Source organism: Rhopalosiphum padi, chromosome 1, assembly GCF_020882245.1.
Source record: "Rhopalosiphum padi isolate XX-2018 chromosome 1, ASM2088224v1, whole genome shotgun sequence".
NCBI classification, from domain to species: domain Eukaryota; kingdom Metazoa; phylum Arthropoda; class Insecta; order Hemiptera; family Aphididae; genus Rhopalosiphum; species Rhopalosiphum padi.
Window position 1 is genome coordinate 24,848,520 of NC_083597.1, and position 22,583 is coordinate 24,871,102.

Consider the following 22,583-nt stretch of genomic DNA (forward strand, 5'->3'; position numbering starts at 1 on the left):
GTTAGACTTTTACAAAATTTTTAGTTTTGTATTCAACAAAATAATAATTAACTAATCACACTAACATTAATTATTTAATAACACGTTAGTTACAGTCTATATAGAAAGACTGACAGTTTTAAAATATATATGTATTTTAAAATTTTTTGAACAAAAATTAATATTATGTAAATAATATATTAATATAATGTAATATTATATTTTTAAAGAATATTTAAATACAATAGGTATACTTAGTTCTTAACTTAAAAATTATGTAAGACAAATTTTCAAAAAACGTTACATAAAATAACGAGTGTCTTACGCTAAATATATCATTCCATATACATAATATAATATAAATATATATATTATTTACTCTAACACCGACCGCAGCTATCGATATATTATTATTTATTTTAGTCAACATAGAATATTATATCATCGAACTTATAGAATAGTCTAGGCGTCTAGCTGCTATTCCCTACTGCAAATTGTAATAGTTTGAAGTTGAAATACACACTTCAATTAAATTCGTTATACCTATTTGTTTAGTCACATTAGTTTTTTGATACCTGGTTAAATTGTTTTTTTCATTTTCGACGAAGTTTTGAGTAATGATAAGTATTAAATATATTTTATATATATAAAATGATGCAATATTAATGCAAATATGACTTAATTTAGAGTAATTTAATATATTATGTTTATAATATAACAATACAGATAATTGAAAAACAACTAATGAAACCTTATGCAACTTATTTAATATTATTAATAAGGTATTCTATGTATAAATTATCCACCAAAAAAACAATATTTCTGTTTATGTTTCACATCGCAGTTATCTTAAAATACTTAAAAGTTGTGCAATAAAAACAATCTTCATGACTATTATATACATCATGTAACGAACAAAACGTTTGATAGATTATTATGTATATTAGGGAAGTACGTACTAAACATAATAAATTATAGCTGACGGGCTGACGAAAGAATTTGGCAAAAACATTTTTTAGGTTGAGGTTAAATAATATTAGAGCAAAGTCGATGAAAAAAACCGTAAGGAAAGTATATATAAATATAATATATAATATCATATTATTTTAAACGAACGCATACATTTTTATTGGAGAATCGTGGACAATACTACACGTCTATACATGAGTTGTGTAAAGCTTTGCCGTAAAAGACCGAACTCTGACAATGACACACTCATTTAATTCTATAAAATTTCAAAATTGTACAACATCATACGACACCGTACTAAAGATAAAAAAAATTTTAATTCATTATTCGATATTCTTTTGACTTTTATGAATCCAACAATAAAAAAATACTGCAGATCTTATCAACGATCATTGTACAAATACCTACGAACAATAATTTCATTCGGCGAATTCGTTATCTAATTTTCTTTTAAGTGGACTAATATTATATATCTTTTTAGCTCCATTAGTTTTCGTTATCGGTGTAAGGCTTATTAAATTATTAATTATTGCAACTCTTTTAAGCTATATTGTACTTACGGTTAGTCATGATTATTTAAAGTCGACTGGTATTCTTAAATAATGTACTTACATAGTTTTTTGAACCGATAAAATAAATTTACTTCAATCTCTACATGTGCTATGAGGAAATGTAACATTATGATTAAGTACGTTTTAAATTTATCCCCTCTATAGTATTTTATTTTCATGAAAACCCAAACATTATATATTATATAGAGTAATAAACTTAAAAGTTGCCTTCAAATAACTCTTTTATATTGTGTATATATATATATGCGTGTGTATATTCAGAGAGAGAATACACTTTATTACCTATAACACATGATTAACGGACCGGATGCGAACAAAATAATAATAATAATAATAACAATGCCTTATAACCTGCACACGTAGATATGATACTGGTGTACAACAGGAATGCCTAGGATTTATCCCTTAAAGTAGGATCGTTTCCAACACCCTACGGTAGTATAATAACGTTTATGCCACATAATAAATTATCAAAATATCTTTAATATATATATAGGTTAGGTACAATGGCACGAACGGAATATAATTTATAATATTATCCATACGATTTTTGTATTAACTTGGCTTGATGGCCAAAAAAAAAAATAGTTTTTAAAATATTTTTTTTTATCGGCGAATTAAAGAATACTAAAGTATCGATATTATTATTATATATTCATTCTGGAGCAATGAACTTATATTGGCTGTTCTTCAATTTTTGCCAGTACTCATTATTCGCCAAACTTCATTATCAGTTGACGGTTCATTCTTAAAACCAATATTCCACAATTCGTGACCATTAATATAAATAATTACCCGTTAACACCGTACTACTTACTATATTTTAGTTAAACATTTTATGAATTAAAATGCGCACTATTAATAATAAAAATAAAATTATGGTTAACTTAAAAACAAAAAATAGAGTTATTGTTATTATTATTTTATTTTATTTGAAATTAAAGCATAACTGATCTATTTTTAGCACGCATAATATCATACACCATAACTATTACTAAAACCATTGAGTATTTATTTGTCTATATAAGTACTCAATGCTTAAAAAATAGAACGTAACGACCTGTTTTTATTTATATTGCGAGTGTTTGTAAATTGAGAAGTTTTCGAAAAATTAATCTTTTAAATATTCATAATATTACCTGGACTCTGATATTTGCCACTATTATGTCCGCAATATTTATCTTATTTCATTGCGTTATAAAAAAAATGTCGTCTAATACACCGTTATATCGTACATTTACGATAACTCATTAATATATTTGTATTATTCTATACTTAAATAACATATCATTATCGTGTTATAAGTTATAACTGTTTTATAATTGTACTTTTTCTTAGAGATTAAAAAACTTGAATGACTAGTGCTAATTAAATAGAATACAATAACAATAAATAACTCAATGTAACAATAATTACACTAAGGCAATTTGATTACGTTATAGTATTTGACATCAAATGGTTAAATACAATACAGTATAAATGTAGAAAGTTAAATCAACAGTTTTGTACGGTAAATAAAGGGAAATAAAACTACAGAAAAGCAAACAACAATATCACCAGGGTGTAATAATGATCATCGGTTGCTGAATGGCCATTTCGAGTGAATACCGTAAAACAAACATTCTGAAATGTACGAAAAAGGTATTTAATTATTACGTACTATAATAGATATAAAATGGAGATTGATAATGGCTTCAGAAAACTGCAACAAACCTTGTTTGTAAAAATGACAAGATCACTGTTGCCGATAAATTTAAAAAAAACTGAAATAAAACGTTTAGATGATACTAGTAACAAAAACCTAAAATAAATAAACACGATCAACATAAAAATGTAGGAACAGAAATTTAACATGATGTTATGTAACTAATTAACTAACTGTGAAAATATAAATAAATGTCACTTACGATTAATATTAAAAATTCACGCTTCACACGTACTGTCTCGTAATCGGGTATGTGTGAGGCACTCAAAACATAATATACATAAAGGCGGTACTCCGGCACTAAAATAAGAGAAAAATAACTGTTTAAAACCAATGCATTCGTTCAGAATCTGCAGAAATAAAAAAAATAATTCAGTTCTTTAACCGTTAGAATATGACAGAATATTTCTTAGATAATATAAAAAATATATAAATGACCATTGACCTCGCATGCGGTCGTTGCGACAAATTGACATAAACGTTTATAGTCTATTCGGGTTAGTACTTACTGTAGTAGGTATCCAATGAGTAACAATACGCGTAAGAGTTATAATTAAATATCATTCATTTACTACCCTATAAATTAGTAATTACCACATTAATTTGTTAATTATTAGACCAGGGGCGACCAGCTTTAATAGACTTATTATTGACATTTAAGTTTTTCAAATAATAATAACCCCCCACCTTCCCCCTTAACAAAAAAAAAGATCGTTATTGCTATAGGTACATGAACTTTTAATAAGAGACAGTTAAAAAATTGTTTAGTACAATCGTTTTGAATTTTTTAAATTAAACGCATAAACTTCTAAGTGGTCAATCATATGAATAATAGTGCATTAATACTATATATAACATCAGGAACTTATTGAATTATTAAAATATTTGTATTTTGCATTTAATTTTATAAAAACATAAATATTTTCTAAAAATAATTGAAGTCTCTCTTCATCATCACAAATCTCTCACACTTTTTCACATCTCATCTCATTATACTAATTTTTCAAAAACCTCACCCCTATCTAGAACTAATCCCTTTGCAATAATAAATCATCCAGATTTGATATTTACTTAGACCTATTAAATTTGATGACTAAGCATCACATAAAATGTACTAACATTTTATTTTATTCTACAATATATTATAGGTACCATTAAATTGTCTATTATCACTATTATACTATATCAATTAATATTAATTGTATTTTCGCTGTTTTATTTTTCATTTACCATACTTTATTACATCTAAAAATATTTTAGTTTTATTTAACCAATTTTATATTGATAAATAATCGAAGTATATATAGTATCTATTACATTGGGTTTTCACTCGTTTTACTCAAATGAATAAATATATTATTGTTATTATTATATATGTAAAACCGACCGTTGTTAACACAACGTAACATATTTTTTTCTCTAACTACCGTCAACCCTCATGGGAAAATTTTGTTTTTTGCACACATTTAAACGCGTGTGTACTTTACTGCACACCCGTTTGACAGGTAATAATATGTTATTATATAATATGCACATACCTACAGCAGACGCGGTGTTATAATAATAGTATAGGTGGTTAAGCCCGTTATACGATAGTATAATTTATAATATACGCCTCACAAACCACTGTATAGCAGTCGGCGGCGGTGGCAATCGCTTGTACGTTTAATAATAATAATAATAATAATATATACGTAATTTATTACGTCATTGATACGACGACGACTTACAATATGATATTATATTATAATGCTCGTCCGGAAACAAGTGCGCGCCCGGTCCCCATTGACTGTGTTCATCGGGCCGAACATCCACCCGACAGAGACGACGACGACGACTAGCACTTCTACCCCCATACGCAGTGGCGGCGGTATACAACCACGCACACACCTACGCCTATTAAGGTCCATATATACATCTTTTGTGAAAACCCGCCGCGGGTCCACCTGTTTGACTCTGCGTTCATCTCATGCATGCGTCTGTGTGTGTGCGTGTCTGTGTGTGTGTGCGTGTGTGTATGCGTGCGCGCGTAATGGATTTCATTCATTCATAAAAAAAAAAAAAAAAAATAAGAAGAAGAAGAGAAAAAAAAGACGAAACGAAATACTCAAACGACGGCTACCAAATTACGATTATTACCGCGCGCACTTGTTGATGACGTGGTCGTCGCGGCGGAGGTGACACGTAAAAAAATGTTTGAAGAAAGAATGAGAGAAACATAACCGAACACGTCGTATACATAATAATAATAATAATAATAATAATATGTGTTCCTCCGTAATGCAACGGGGGTGACGACTATTACGCTATCCGTCTTTCCGCGCGTGGGAATTCTCTGCGCTATTGTAGTGTAAACCGATGCAAATCGTTTCTACATACGTAATATATACCACCTCACACGCGAATACGCTCGTTTTTTACCCGAATTACGTATCGAATCGCACGCCGACGGGCTGAACGCTCGTCAATCGTTTCGGCACCGATTCGAGACGGCCGTCCTCTGTCACCGCCGCCACCGCAGTGACGGGCCATCTAATATTCCCAGACGGGTTCGACTGCACACAGATCAATCGCCGTCTGCGTACACCACCCTCGCGCGAAGGCGAATGAAAAGCACAAAACGGATTAAAAAAAAAAAATGTAAAAAAAACTGTCGCCTCGGGGTGAAGAACATCGGCCGCGACGATGATTGTCGTCGCATTGCATTATCGTCATCGTAATCGTCGTCATCGTTATTATTATTATTTCTTTAATTATTACGTCTGCGAATGACAACAATCGCATACAAAATCCACCTCCCTCCCGAGAAGGAACTACGCACTCGACTTGGCTTTAACCCATTTCCCCGTAGAAATCTCTCTCGTGCCGCGTCCCACTACCTATGCACTGCAGCTGGTCTGTGCACGACGTTCGTTATCGCGTTACACGGGCGCAGACGAAAAATAGAATTATTTAGGTACCGTTCGCGTTATTTGTTTATTTTCGTAAAACATTTACCGAGTCGCACTACTCTTCCGACCATTCGTGGGCAGAAAAATTAATATGACCACTGCGTTACAGCAGGACATCCAAATTAAAACGATTTCTATAATTGCTTTATATATATATATATATAACTTTATAATTAATAATATCTTTATAAAATTCTATGCCAGGTACTATATAATGGTCCTGCAGCTTGCTAATGATTAAATACGTGTCATTATATATACTTTATTTTTTACTTTCACACTTGGTGGGGAGGAGCACAATAATATATATATATATATATATATACATGTGTATTAATTCTACTTACAACAAATAATTTTTTATTGATAATGATTAATGATTATTTGACAATAAGGTCAAAGACCTTTTTATTATCAATTAAATATACAATATAATTAATTTACAATCATAATTCGTACTTCAACACACTAATAAGTAACCTTTTAAAAACACTTAATAGAACAGTGTGGTTAAAAGTTAATTTTATCTCTGCATATATTTATTGCACATATTTTATATTTACCGGTCTCCTCAAAACTTTAAATATAGCTCAAGCCTCTAAATCACGAGCTGAAAAATATATTTTAAGTTTAGATTTACAGTACTATTCATAAAAATATTTAAATTAACTGTACTTCAAATGTTACCTAACACAAAAAAAAGCTAGCCAATAACCCTTCAAGAATCATTTATTAAATTAATAATAATACAAATTGATGAAACATCGAAATGTACTTTACACGTATAATAATATATTATTAAAAACCATGAATATTTTCACAAAATAGTCAATAACATACCTAAAATTAAGTACATTTTATAACATAAGGCTGTTGAAATAAATAATAATAATTGGATAAAGGTTTAACCATTATCAGTTACTACGTATTATTATACCCAGGAATGTAAAGAATTAATTTATTACGGTCCGATAAGTACGATAGCCGTATATCACTCATATCTCGTGTATAGGTATATTAATTTTCAAATATGAATATATGATAACATTACGACTCTAAATACGGTCGAATTATTATGAAATTAATATTCAATAGATTCGTTTTAAAATTAATCACGAATAAGAATTTAATGAAAAAAAGGTCAAATAAAAAAGGAAGCATTTTAAATGCCTTGGGTGATTGCCAGAATACAAAATCGTTTTGAATTTGTGACACAGCGCTTAGACGGGGTTATATTTACGGCCGTTCAAATTTAAATTTTATATTATTTTAGTCACTTAAAAGATTTATACTACAGTAATAAAATAACGCGAAATATTATATTTATCGACTTCATAAGTTATCACGATAAATCCCATGGTATACCTAGTTTATAGTGTTTTATTAATTATATAATATTTTTCCCATTTTGTGGAAGAGGGGATGAGGTAAGTCGAATGTGCTCATACACAATATTATAGTTGTTAGCGTTTTCAAAATTTAATGCACGGCTGGTAAAATAATACCCATTATACGTACTATAAGGTTATTTGAAAGTGTATTTTTATCAGCCTAAGACGAGGTAACGTGAACAATATTTTGTTTGGCAACAAATTCGTATTTAGACGTCGTTATTTATGTTTCTGAAACCTATATATTGGCTCGACGTCTCGTACTCCCGGCTTGGTCCCGACTGTTGCAGGTGTCCCGACAGTAAAACCGTTTAAGGCAGTATAATATATAAAAGAGATATAAATTATACAATCGATAATCGGTCTGAAATGGAGTAACACGAGTCTGAAAAAAAACGTCTATATGTAAATGAGCGTTTCAGGGATGCAAGACAGTATCTACAAGTACAGATAATCGAAACAACACATGTAATTTGGCAATTATTTACTTATCCAGAATAAAAATATTATGTATAATTACATAATCGGCGGCCTTTTTGTTAACACTATGTAAAATTACTAAAAATCAATAAATCATACTTTTAATAATAATAAATAGAAATTAGGTAGGTAAATATATTTTGTAGACTGCCGCAGGGCACTATTATTTTAAATAATAATAAAATTAATTAAATAATTTTTATTATAATTTAAAGTATATAAAAAATATATATATATATATATATATTAAGTTATTGGTGGTACATCATATTAATTCAATTATATAGCATCATTCTTATATTTATTTATTAAACCCTTAAATTGTTCACGTATTTTTATTTTATTTTTTTTTTAGTTTTAAAACTTTAATATTAAATGGTTCTTTTAAAACGTTTAAGCTAAATAAGTCATGGTCTTTATTTTAATTTCTTTTAATTTTTTTACAAACACAAAAATATTTTGATAAGTTGAATAAAAATTAGAGTTAAAATAAAATAGTCATTATTAAATATTCGCAAAAAGCATTAGATGATCGATGGCGAAAGACAAAAAAGTTATTTAATTACACTATCGCAGTTTACGTGAGATCTCGAGAGTTCTCGTCCAAACAGTCAAAAAATAAAAACAACAATAACATATAATCGTAATTAAATCATTAGAATTGTCCATGGCTGTGAACTCAGTGTGAAGTGATTATTTAGAATAACATAAGTATTTATTACACTTGCTCCATCTACATTTTTTCTAATCCAATTGACAAACAAAGTAGCCAATTAAGTCAAAAGTACACTTTACATTCAAAAATAGTATTTTTAGAAACAATAAATAGTTTTTACTTATTACTTGTTAGCAAACATATTGGGATAAAATTTACATTTTATTATAGCACTTAAAAACGTATAATGCATTTAAATATTTTCTACATAGTATTGTGAAAAATATGCTAAAAATATTCAATGAATAACAAGGTGACTATCCGACGAAAGTCAACTGTTGTCTGAATACCCGAGTGTAAACAAATAGGTGCTGAAAACTAATAACTTAATGATTTGATAATATTTGTAAGAATATTGTCAAAAATAAACGATACCAATAAAGTAATTTGACCAAAATAATCGGCAAATGACTTGATGGCTGGTAAATATGAGATTTCGGTTTTTATAAACTCTATAATATTATTGTTTTATAAATAAAAACATTGTGAAACATCGCTTTAATACTGTGTCACGATCTTTTTATATTTTATAATAATATAACAGCTAATCCCTTGTTTCTTAAAGAATAGTTGTACAGGTTAAATAAGTCGGCTCTAGGGGAGTAGATACCTAAATAATGACACTCATTTTAAAGTCGGTTGAAAAAAAACACGTACCTAAACGAGAGACGCTATTTGTTACTACTGCAGTGCACAATATAATAATATTATCTCTGGACCAATATGACGGCATGCAAAAGTCCTTGCGACGTGTGAAATTTACGCCGACACCAATGACCCACAAACCCCTAAAACGGTACGAGACGCCAACGTCGTCGTTGTGCTATTTTCAAACCATGAACTGTACACTGCAACGATATTTATTATTATTATTATAATATTATAAATTTTATAATAATAATGCGTCTACTCATCCGTTCGTAGTGTCCACCACTCCGCACCCGATGCGCACGTGTTTGTACACGCGATCTCAAGACTTTTATTTTTAATGCCGAAAAAGATAATTTTGGCGTAATGGTTGGCCGGTGATTCACTTTCCTAATTTTCACTATAGGCCACCGCCAACCCGTCACAGGGCAATGGACGTTTTATTTGGTATCAAAAATTTCGTTTTTATTGGATGGTAAGAATAAAAAGTGAAAAAGTGTTTTAGCTACGTTTCTCGCCGTCGATATAATTCATCTAGTTTGACATCATTGTAAATTAAGAAAAATAAGTGTTAATTATAACTTTAAAAGTTCAATTATTTCTGAAAATCTGAACTTATTTAAGTATTCGATCAGTTTAAAAGTAAAAAACTAAGATATTAGGACAAGTATACTAAAGGGCCGAAAAGTTTTAAAGTTGAATTATTAGTTTTCATAATATTACAAGCCATAATTATTTACCTTAAGGTAAAAGTGATAAATTTATAAAATATACACTCACATAACTAGCAATATGTGAACGTAAAATATTTAAAATGTACCTACTTGAAGTATAATAAAATCATAAAAGTGCCATTAAATAAAAAATGTAATATTAAAAATCTTTTGCCAAATATTAAAGATAAAATCAATATTTGATATTTAAATTTACTTTTCTTCCCAAAGTGAAAACGTGATAATATAGAATTAATCAACGTGTAAAATTTGTATTATCTGCTCGCTAAACAATAATATATATTTTATTTTTGATACAAAATGATAATATAGTATAATTATTATAGTACTATATAATATATGTATATATGTGTGTGTGTATTGTGTATGTTTAAAATTATGACAAGTTTATCAATTTGTCTATTTAGTTCATTTAAAAAAATAGTAATAATAGTATTAAATTAAAATTTAATAATTCAATTAATTTAAAAAAATATTTATGTTAACAAAATGTATACAACATTTTAATAGTAAAAATAAATATTTTATCCCGGCTTTAACATCATATCATATAATATAAAAAAATACAAAAAAAAATCAACAAATATAATATCTACATATTATAAAGTAGGTATATCAAGATATTATATTTAGATTTATCATTGGATATACTGTTATTAAACTGATAAATTAACAAATTTACACCAATTAAGAGGTAAAATGAATTGCTTAAAATGATTGAGGTATAAACCTTTTTTACCTCATTACTCATTATTCATTAATCATTATTTTGAAATTTTACTATATTGATTACAAGATATAAACACACTTATTTATTATATTTTTCCATTAAATTATAATAATAAATTGTATTTAAAAGTTATTAAAATATAGAATATTTTTTTCTAAATTTGAATTTTTGAATTTAAAAACAGAGGTCTTATTCAATTACGTATAAATTACACTATTAGTAAATTATAATATAATTAATATTTCAACAGATGATAATATATTAAAATAAAGAATAATGTATTATTAAGTTTAATAGGACAGTAGACAATTTTCAGGGTATGCAAAATACCAAAATGTTCTTAGAACATAGTCATACACTTGATCTACACATTTGGCCTGATCGTATGTGCACTGTTATACCGGGTACACATTTATTTATTTTTTATAATATGCTTTTTTTTTCTAAACGTCCGGATCTATGCTTTTGCAAGTGGCCGCATGTGCGTGCAATTTTAATCGTCGACCCAGGGTCAAACAGATACTTCATAAATGAACGTCTAATGATAAGCCAAAAAAAAAGTGACCATTTAGTTTTTTTTTAAACAATATTAATACATATTACGCCTGAGTATTGTTTGGGGGCCGAGTGGGAGGCGCGTTTCGTCAGATCTGAGCTTTATCTATTTCGAGCGAGACCTCATGACGGGGACCGAAAAAACGTATCGTCCGTTATAATTCAGTGGCGCGAAGGGACCGGCTCAAGCAACAAGACACTTATCAGGTAAATAACAAAATTTATATAAAACTTATATTTTTTTTCCTATCCCATAACACCTTATTATTAATCGTTTTTCATTAAGTTTTTTTTTTATTAATAACAGTTTCAAATATTTTTTTTATTATATTTAATAATTTTATAACACATATAAATAGGTATAAATTTAAATGTTATCTTCTTGATAAAAGTTATTATATTTTTATTAAATTTAGGTACATAATTAAGATTTTTTTTTATTTAACTAATTTATAGTAAGACAAAATTATTTTTTATAAATTGTAATATTTAATTAAGCATCATTATAATACGATAAAATTTAATTGAATACAAAGATAAAAGCTCAATCAAATATTTTTATAACTTAAAATTAATGAAGAACAAATTTTTAAATCTAGTTAAAAATAATTACAACTTACAATTACTCGGAATAAAAAAAAAAATAATATATATTGGTAGTATATTTGGTAATCCTATATATTAAAGACAGCTAAAAAGTAAATCTCAGTTAGAATAAAATAAACGCTATAATAATATCAAGGAATATAACTTATAATCAATCCGATAACATGAAAAAAACCAATAGAAATAATAATTTAAAACAATGCAACGAAAAACGACGGTACAATACAATTTGATGATCGATTTTATGATCGGTACAATCGAAATATATTTAAAGTTTTGTTTCTTGAATTCGTCGTATGACTATATACACACGTTGTGACAATTTTTTTTTTTTTTTTAATAATATTTTTCTTCCATTAACTATTCGCACGTAGCCTAGTTGGCGTACTTACAGTACAATACAATTCGGGTTTTCCCTTTTTCGGTCAGTGGGCTTTCGGTCCGTCCGATCGTGTGTCCGAAATAAGCGAAGTGCAAACGAACGTTGGTTGGCCCGGATTCCTCGTGCTTATTATAAGTCTTGGCCACCATCCATAGCCGGTATGGCGGCGGCAGATTAGTGGTTTGCGGGATGTCTATCTTTAAAGTCTACCAGTTTGCATAATAATATTAAAAATCGCGGAATGTTGAATAACGAAAAAAATTATTATCGTGTATGACTATAATATAGTATGATGATTTAAATAATTATTCGTTTTTAAGTTCAGTATTAACTATAAATTCCGGTGGACAATTAACTAAATTTATTTAAAAATTTCCGGTAAGATAATCTGCCTAACACACGATTAGTAAAATAATATAATATACTAATATAAAACACTATATCCGAAAAACCCCATAACCATTAAAAATATTTTACCCGTTATCATCAATACGACTCGATTGATTTAAGAGTATGAATTTGTCGGTGTATTTATAATACCTATCGTTATTATTAATTAATTATCTTGACCAAGCAAATTTTAAATAAATTAATATAGAGTATAAATATTAATATCACTGTAGAAAATATAAAATATGGATTGAAAATTATTCGCTTATACATGTGCGTTGTGGAGGCACAGTCATAAAAATTCATGGTCAGACACCAATGATTTCGCTTTCGGATTTTGTAAAAACATACTCGAGAACCCTAAAAAAAAACTTATTAGTCAGCGGTCCTTAGACAAAATAATATAAATGGGTCTCGGCTGAACACGGGGCTGTTGGCCTAACCTTTCTCAAGGAAAATACTTGACCCGGTGCCAATCCACAACGTCTATTTGTACACAAGTCTAAAAAACCATCATTTGGCTTCGAATTTACGCATGCGTCAGTCAATAGTCCGTTCAATAATTGCATAATCTTAAAATATGTTCTAATTTATTATAATCTGATTTATTTGCTATTCCAGACAGTAAAAGTTGTTATCGACATAATAATATCGTTAGATTTGCGTCCAACGTTAACCAATAAAATATTGATAAATTATAATAAAAGGAGGTGTTTTTTTTTATTCAATAATGTCAAAAGCGCCAACTATTACAATTCGAAATACTTTTATGAATATTACAATCTCGGCAACAACTATAATATTATATAGCTGTCAACAGCCAATTAGTATATTTTAATTTTCGAATAAAAACAAAAGTCGTTCATCAACACCCGAAGGTCTTGATGGGTTTTATACGGAAAATCGAATAACACCCAGAAAAAAAATCATAATAATAATAGAGCGAAATACATCAAGGTCAAATGGCCAATAAACAGGCGTCACTTTTAAAGATGCGTGCAAATTACGGTATAATAATAGAGCAGGCTGGGGCGGTGTATGCCAAAAAAAGCCCACGGGAAACTGTCGTGTTCGTAGCCCCCAACGGTTTCCAGATGCCAATTCTGCACTTGAGTTTCGCTTCTCCCTCCAATCGCTCGCAATATTTATCATAACGAACACTAATTTATAAATACTATTCGACCAAAACAACAATACGTGCGTAGTTCGGGAAATGCCGATGGTATCGTTAGAATAGGATTCTTCAGTATACTTAGAACTTGCGTGGTCGACTGGTGTGGTATACTGTCTGACTCATTTACAACAGGTAACCGACTTAACATTTAAAACGGAATTATTTTTCATGTGCATGATTTAATATTGATATCTATCAATATCCAAACAAATTCGTATTGAGTTATAACAGTTTTCTTTTAAAATCGGCATTGATATCAAATGCTTTAAAAATTTACACAATTAACTATAATTTATTTGTCCAATAAATTTAATCTACCAATGAAATAATAATTGCAATAATATTTCATTTAAATAATATTTATTAATTTTTTTTTTAATGCGCTACAAGACATTTATGAATAATTTTAATGATTTTTAATTTACAATTGATTTTAAATTTAAATTTATGTGTGTGTTTGTGTGTTATGGCGACTACTTTTGTGACCAAACGAACCGTTTAAATGTTTTGCGATCAAATCAATACAATTTAGAGTGACGTCCTAGCATTTTTATCAGCGTCATATATTTTCTTTAATTAATTCGTTTATGTTCAATTATTAATCTATAAATACATTCAAAATCAAAACTATGATCGTTTACTTCAAGTTTAGTAAAAATGTGTCTTCGATTTCACGCAAACAATTTGTTTAAATAATAGTTCGAACTCAAAATGTCAATAAAAACCAAAAACACAGTACAATTGTACAACACTCAAATTGAGTTCTTAAACAATGTGTTTTCTAAATGCCATCCAAAGAAGTACAAAGTGTTTCTACAATTGACCGTTCAAACCCTGCGTAATTCGTTTTCAACTGTAAATCGACTGCTCGCCATATACTTTCGTTTCGCTTTAATTGTGTGTCGGTCACACGATGGTTAACCCTCGTCACATCCTCCAGATTGAAGAGGGTCACAACACCTATATCTAAACGTAACGGCGTGTCTTTTTTTCTATTTACAGGAAGTCTCTTGTTTTTAATTCATTACACCAAAGCCACAGGTCAATCACAAAAACGCGAAAATGTTGAAACAGCACCTTGACATGATCGGCAGGAACGAACCCATCCAAAGAAAAGCCAAATTCTGGCAATCCTACGTCAGAGCATTAAAAGGTATGTATAGTTGGGTCGTCATACATTATTTTTCAATATTATTTTTAAAAATACTGTAAAAAAAAAAAAAAAATATATAACCTTAAACTTTCGAGAGTCTGTTGGTTCAAGTATCATTCGATATGACGTTTTAATACGAATTATTTTTGTTGGTCGTTACAACCGATTGTAAAATTGCAAACAAGCGACGACAGACAGTAAAATTTATTATTATCGTCGTAGAACTAGGATGACTCGACTTAAGTGGTACCTATATTGAGCACGTTGCAGTGTCCTCTTTTATCACAACGATTATGAATAGACCATTTTGTTGTAAAACCGTTTTCACGTTGTCACAAAAACTCGTAGGCGTCTTTTAATTGGAACATTTTCTATTTTAAAATAGATTCTCAAGATCGTTAAAACACTGTACCGCGTACATTCAAGTAAAACTAGGTTAATAAATATTTTATGCCGTCTTATTCTTTTTAATTTTTTATTATTAATAATATTAATTAAAATGTAATGCACTCAAATTATTACTGTATGGAGGTAAAACGGTGAGCCAAATGTTTGTAACGGTACATTTAGTGATAATTAAATTTTTATCCGAAACAATTTTGATTATAACACACGAATCAAGTTACTGAAATCGAAATGATCAATAGAATCTATTTATATCTTGCAATTTATTGTAAAGTAATGGTTATAACCATCCGCCTAGCAACTATTATATAAACAACGCATTCCGAGACGAATTTAAATACTACACTTTTGATTTGAATAACGCTATTCCTTAGATGTGCTTGTGTTCAGCAACTAAACTTACATCAATTGATATCTATTATACATTCAAATGGTTTAAATAGTGTTTCGACAATCCAATAATAAAATGTAATGTAAATCGCGGGCCATTTGGATATAAACACGTGTTTTAATAAAATAATAATGTTTCAGATGTGACTATGTAAGTTCAACATATGGCATATACTGCCATCGATTTAACCAATATAGTATCGATTCCGCCAGTATAGAAATAGTTTTAACACACCATGTAGATTCTATTCCATTCCTTAACTTAGTTAGGCCAAAATGTATGATGTATACTATAGTTTGAAAAATAATATTTTAATATCTTACAAAATAATAAAGTAGATACTTTCTGATCATCTAAGCATTAAATTCCAAGTAAAATAATCAATTATTCAATTTTATAAAATATAAATCATAATACAACATTTACATTTTTTGTAAATTATTTTTTCAACATTTTGAATAATTGTCAGTTTTAAGTAATTCACTCTAAAAAAATAATATGCTATATATTATTAAAATTATGTATGTCAATTTCATAACGATAAATGAAATTACGATTTGTATTTTTTGTCCGGGGAGTATAATAACTATATTATATTTTCTGGTTCCGATAAACTTACAATTTCAAATTAACACATAATAATAGCTAGATCGTTTTGAAATTAACTGTACTGGCGAAACACATGTACCTCTTTCAAAATGCTCCTAGAATCGATAAAATCCTCTACTGTCAAGTAGATCCTTAACTAGTCTAGACTGTGACTTTCAAGATCACCAGTCGTCCCCATACAACAATATCAGGACCCACCCACACCAAACGACCAGCCCGAATCGTTACCTACTCGACTTGAACATTTTATAACATTATTTAAGACGTTACCTTTACCTATTTTATGGAAAGACAGATGTTTTCCCTCTCGACATAAAAAAAAAACATAATAATAATTTAGAAAATATCATATTTTGTGAAAATTTTGCCGATGTTACTCATAAATATTGCCGAGTACTGACGATATCGTTTCTGTTTTTGCCGTCCGCAAACAGGCTCAGATGATATGAGGGCACCGGAAATCACACACTACCACACACCCGGCAGCAGGGGAGTGTTCAGGCCCATCTTGAGCGCCGACTACCCGACATGGCCCAGCTACAAGTCCATCTACGACGACCCAGTGCACCCGACCGACAGAATCAACACACCGGGATACCGTTACCTGCCAATCTCAAGAGACACGTACGGCATATCGCCCAGGAACATTTACCCGCACAACTACCACTCCGACCGCTACCCGACATACGGTACGTACTGATGACGACGTCGCCGACCACGCAAACCACCGCTATATAATATAATAATAATAATATAATATGTACCGCTATAATAATAATAATAATAATAATACTATATTTCTATACAGACGCTATTTATAATATATCATTATAAACTCTGTACTCAATCAACCAATCTAATAATCAACAGCAATAATAATAATAATAATAATCATAATCATAATAATAATAATTGTAATATAAGTACATTGATCACATTTTTTTTTTCCACAAACCGTTTCGGAAAAACATCGCAAATGTCCCGTGCCGTCATGTGCCGCGCCAAAGCGAAAATTCTGATATATTATTATAATATTATGTTTATTTGTTTATTATTATTTTTATTACCGCGGAATTTCTATAATTGTATACCCCACCTTGGCACGCGTCACGTTCTGCCATTTTTCACACACTCTTCGTCCGTTTCAAACCAACCGACCGACCGATCGATCGATCGATGTAATAACAACTGTAATACGAACGACCGAGATCGCCATTCAATAATGATAATATGAAATTCCGTACACGTTACGAATTCTATTTCAAACGTCCGTTGAGTGCTCGCCACCGAGACGATCATTATATTACATCATATATTTATACATCTTTATATGAAAAGGCAATCTTCTTGTTTTTGTTTTTGTTTTTTTTTTTTTTCATTAAAATTACGATAAATTTATAAATTTATTATAATTATTAGATATCGCTTAGACAGACGTATAGGTGTTATCAGAAATAAATATTGTAGCGTATTGATAAACTATATATTATTTTATACTCCAAAAGTATAATACTGTTACCGAATTCTGTTTTGTATTATGTATACAATATTGTTGTTGTTGTTGCCTTTATTATAATTTTTTGTTTATATGATTTAATTATTATTTTTTGAAATATAATTACTTACTATTTAAATACTTTGTTTCGCTATATTTTTGAAAACCCGTCATGCCTGGATTAAAAAAAAAAAACTGCATCGAGTACCAACCATGTACGTCAAATAAAACATCATTCAATGGTGTAAAAAAAAATCACACAGAAAATACACGACGATTATTATGTGTCAATATAATAATAATTAACAATTATTATTATTATGTTCATATATTATTGTTGTGTTCAAACAATGATTTTACTAAAGCTTCTTATAGCCCGCTACCGCTTGGGTTCACCGAAAGTAATATAACGTGATCTAACTTAATAATTGATTGAATGGTAATAATTTATTTTTGTCATCTAAACACGCAATCTAAACATACAGAAGCTTTCAAACCGTGTATATTAACTATGAGCCATTTTAAGCTTAATCGATGCGAGTGAGTAAATACATAATATAACAAAATCAATATCACGAAGGGACGGAAGAATGACGCAGAAACCCCGTCGGTAAGTATGCAAAATATTATAATAGTATAATACGTATGTACAACCATATTACAAATTATTCACACTCGTGATGAATATTTTATAATACAGCGGCGTAGCTAGGATTTTGCTTTAGGGTGATTCTAATAATTATTAATTTATTACCTGAGGGTAAGGAGAAGCTTAAAAATCCTTCAAAAGTTAGATACCATACTGATTCCGAGGAAATATGATATGACATTTCAAAATTTTGCAGCATTCCTCATATTCTACGTAAATTACAATTTTAATAAACATAGTTATAGTCTTACGTAATACTTTCGTAGAACACTTGTACCATTTTTCCTGAAAATTTGGGGTAAGCTGCAGCCTTTGGTAACCTCCCGGTTACGCCACTGACTTAACATGATAATATCCTATACAGTTTCTGTCGATAACACACAATGTCTTACGCTCTACCGACGACCAATATGTCCGCCTAGTAACACAATATGATGAATAACCTACTTACGTGCCAATGAGTGATAAATGATGATAACGTGAGTTTATTGCCCATGTTCAGATCCCTATCACACTGAACCGTTCAAAGCGCTACAAGACTGGACGGATCATTTGGATCGCATGGCCGAACTCAACAAAATATTCCCCGGGGACCATCCGGCGTACTACGAACCAAAGAAACCCTTACCGCTACCGGAGAGACGAGCAACATCCCTACCGCCCATCAAAGGTTACAACTTCTCAGGTAACGTTATCCTAAACAGTCACAAGCATACTGAGCATACGTATAAAATTATTAAATACCTAAGAATATTAACGATATCGTATCGTGTTTAAAAAAAAATGTCAGACATGACTGGGAGCTGATATAAACCGTTACATTGGAAAACGTTTCTGAATCACGAACCGGTAAAAACCACGATTGCTGAATTTCCCTTAAACATTTTCGAAGATAACAAAAAAAACGTACATTTTAGATCTATAATAAAGTCTAGCATTTTAAAATTAAAAAATTATAATCTCACGTCAATTCTTTGAGTCAAATAACATAATATGATATTGTCCGCACGTAGATCATATAGGTGCACGTATAAAATAAGAGTTTCTATGTATAGGTAGTACGCTTGTATAGTGTTGGAAAAATCATAAAAACAGCGGTTAAAAGACTTAATGAGATATTCATTGCAATAAGACACGCAGTTTATTAAACAGTCTTTAACGAATATTGTTCGTCTATTAAAAGCGTATAGTCAATTAGATATTAACGAGGGAACGCGTTTTGAACATAATGAGCGTTTTTGTATGAAAAAAAAACATTGCTAATGTCTGTTAAAGATAAAAAAAAAACTACGTCGTTACGATTAACTACCGGTTCTGTATTCGTCGTTCGTTGTTCAAATAATCATATCCGTGTGATTCATTTAACGTAAAACACTCATTATTTATTTCAAAAACTATTAACATTTTAAAAAAATATTTTTTTTTACATAATTTATAAAACATTACAACTATTTAAAAAAAATTTCTATTTTGACAATTTTTATCGTTTAAAACAGATTAGTAGAGTAGTGGATCAACGATCAACGGTGTATCCACCCCTATTCTACACCATCCCGATCATGTAAAGTATGAATGCTTATAACCAAACTACTCGTTTGAAATTCGATTTTTATACAACGATTTACTCTGAAAAAACATTCTTTTCCGGGTCAAGGAATTAAAAATATACGGTGTCGCTAAAAATTAAGAACTAGAGAAAACAATAATGATAAAAAAAATATTAAAATACATAATATGTTTTTTCATAGATGTTATTTAGTAACAGTTTAAAATATTCGTAGAAAAATAATATTTTTTATTGTTTTTGAAATAATGAACGTTCTTGGATAAAATAATTACCTATATAATACATAACACCTAAAATTAAGCATAGGTATAATATTCAAGTCACATTTTGAGTCATACGGCACGATCGATCGCTGAAAAAGACCAAAGCACAAACAAAATTGTAAAATTTAGCCCACAAAATAAAATTTGTTTTAGTAATCCGTATAATGTTATAATAACGTGTGGTTTTAATGTTTTTGTTGTTTTTGTTGATGTTGTTCCACCACAGGTTTACCTATTTACTCAACCGGTGGAGTCAAGAGACGGCCACTGTCCGAGATGTTCGAGCCGAGCGTATACACACCCAGGTCAAGGTACGTCCGAGACCCATGGTGGTGGGAATACCCACACCTTAAACCATTTACGCCGAGTAGCTCATCGTACAGGCCACCCGCAAAATCGTATCTGAGGAACAGCTACTTGTCGCCGGTGAAGAGAACCTACTTGTGGGGACACCATCCCATCAGGCCGTTCAGTGAGTATACTTGTATAATATTGTTATTATTATTATTAATAATACTTAAAATTTAAAATATATACCTATTAATATGCCACGGAACATGTACAGTAAAATGTATTAAAATATTGGCAGTGAAACGACGTTTCTATAATAATTGTTGTCTATTGTTTATTTTTCAGCTCCAAGCTACTATTATTAAAAACAAAACAATTCTTAAAAAACTACAAACTCTATCCATGGGTCAGCATCATCATCTTCATCAACAAGCCGAGTTCGAACATGCAATGCCACGCAACTCATCGTGAGAAGCTAAACAGTCGATAATGTAATAATTTATTTTTATATACATCACTTCGAAACATTTCAATCCATCAAATGCATTATTTATTATTTATTAAATGTATTGACACATCTGCGCTTTAATAAACAGAATCCGGAAGTCTGTTTTTAGCGTTTTAATCATTACTCAATAATACATACAACACATATATTATCATTACAAATTCTTGTTAACATTGTGCCATTATTGACTTGTTAATCGTCTCATAAAATTTTTAAATAAACCATCTTACATTGATTCACAATTCAAACTATCAATTAAATCTTAATGTAACAGAACAATTATGGTTACAAAATATAACCATCCTGTGTTTATATATTCTCATTCAATCTATAATTAATTTATTGACTTCAATTTCGCAAAACCTATAAAAAATATTTTACGGTTTTCTACTTCAACTGTGTACAAAAAAAAATTTATTTTCAAAATAAAATATTTTTAAATAAATGTAAAGTATAATATTAGAAGTCCAGAAACGATAGCATATATACAAAATAAGAACAATTTTTTTTAAATATAACTCAAGATGTGTATACTTATATTGATAGCACTTAGGTCAAGTTAGACCACATGGTTGTAATATTATTATATTATCAATAAGTTTTGCTAGGTTCTAATAAGGTTATATGGTGAAAGAATTACCACGTACCTAATGGCGATATAGATTGGTATAGACACTAAATTTTCTCCATATCTGGTGGAATCTGGAGTTTCAGATGGTCTCTACAATGTCCTCAAGAGTAATGAAAGTCTTGTTGATTTGAGTGTCAACTAAATTTGTTTTGCTCGTATTATGAATATTTATCATATAAACTACAGCGACCAGCACCTAATTTTATATTCTCGTCTCAAACCCACGAATTACGACGAGTTTTTTTCATCGAATGATTGAATTTCAATTACTGCAGTTGAAACCAAATCTGGATTAAGACCTCTAGTGTTAAATTAGGTATGATAAGTACTGTTAAAAATACTATTGTCACGCAAATTCAAAATACAGTGTTAAAATTTATTTTTTAGTTTATCGTAAAATAATGTAATATTTTCACAAAAACAATATAAATGTATGCATAACACAATTTAAAGTCGATATCAATTTGGCTCTTTACGTAAGAAGCGTGACGGTATCACTTTTATATATTTAATCCGGCCCTCGTTGGACTCAGTTGAAAGAAAAGGTTGTTGTGATTGTCATATTTTGTAACATAATAAACTCTAAAAGACCTAAGTTACTAATGGGTCGAAAATAAAGAATAGGCTTCTGTAGTAAATT

General features: G+C 29.6%; 1 protein-coding gene and 1 long non-coding RNA gene across 3 annotated transcripts; one reads left to right on the forward strand and one right to left on the reverse strand.

Moving 5' to 3' along the window:
* Positions 1 to 2,902: 2,902 nt before the first annotated feature.
* Positions 2,903 to 5,470, reverse strand: LOC132917751 (uncharacterized). Its single transcript, XR_009660329.1, has 4 exons — positions 4,956 to 5,470; positions 3,428 to 3,525; positions 3,234 to 3,321; positions 2,903 to 3,143 (listed from the first exon to the last, which is right to left on the reverse strand). It is a non-coding gene; the product is annotated as an uncharacterized LOC132917751 (long non-coding RNA).
* Positions 5,471 to 11,477: 6,007 nt separating this feature from the next.
* LOC132918028 (uncharacterized) lies at positions 11,478 to 21,412 on the forward strand. 2 transcript variants are annotated; one of them, XM_060979082.1, is made up of 6 exons: positions 11,478 to 11,636; positions 14,984 to 15,134; positions 16,974 to 17,228; positions 19,186 to 19,368; positions 20,740 to 20,985; positions 21,150 to 21,412. In XM_060979082.1, exons 2-6 carry the CDS (start codon positions 15,044 to 15,046, stop codon positions 21,167 to 21,169), a joined length of 795 nt encoding a protein of 264 aa, XP_060835065.1. In that variant the 5' UTR covers positions 11,478 to 11,636; positions 14,984 to 15,043; the 3' UTR covers positions 21,170 to 21,412. The 2 variants fall into 2 exon arrangements, with proteins under 2 accessions (XP_060835065.1, XP_060835072.1); XM_060979089.1 differs by lacking the exon at positions 11,478 to 11,636 and adding an exon at positions 13,953 to 14,113.
* Positions 21,413 to 22,583: the final 1,171 nt, after the last annotated feature.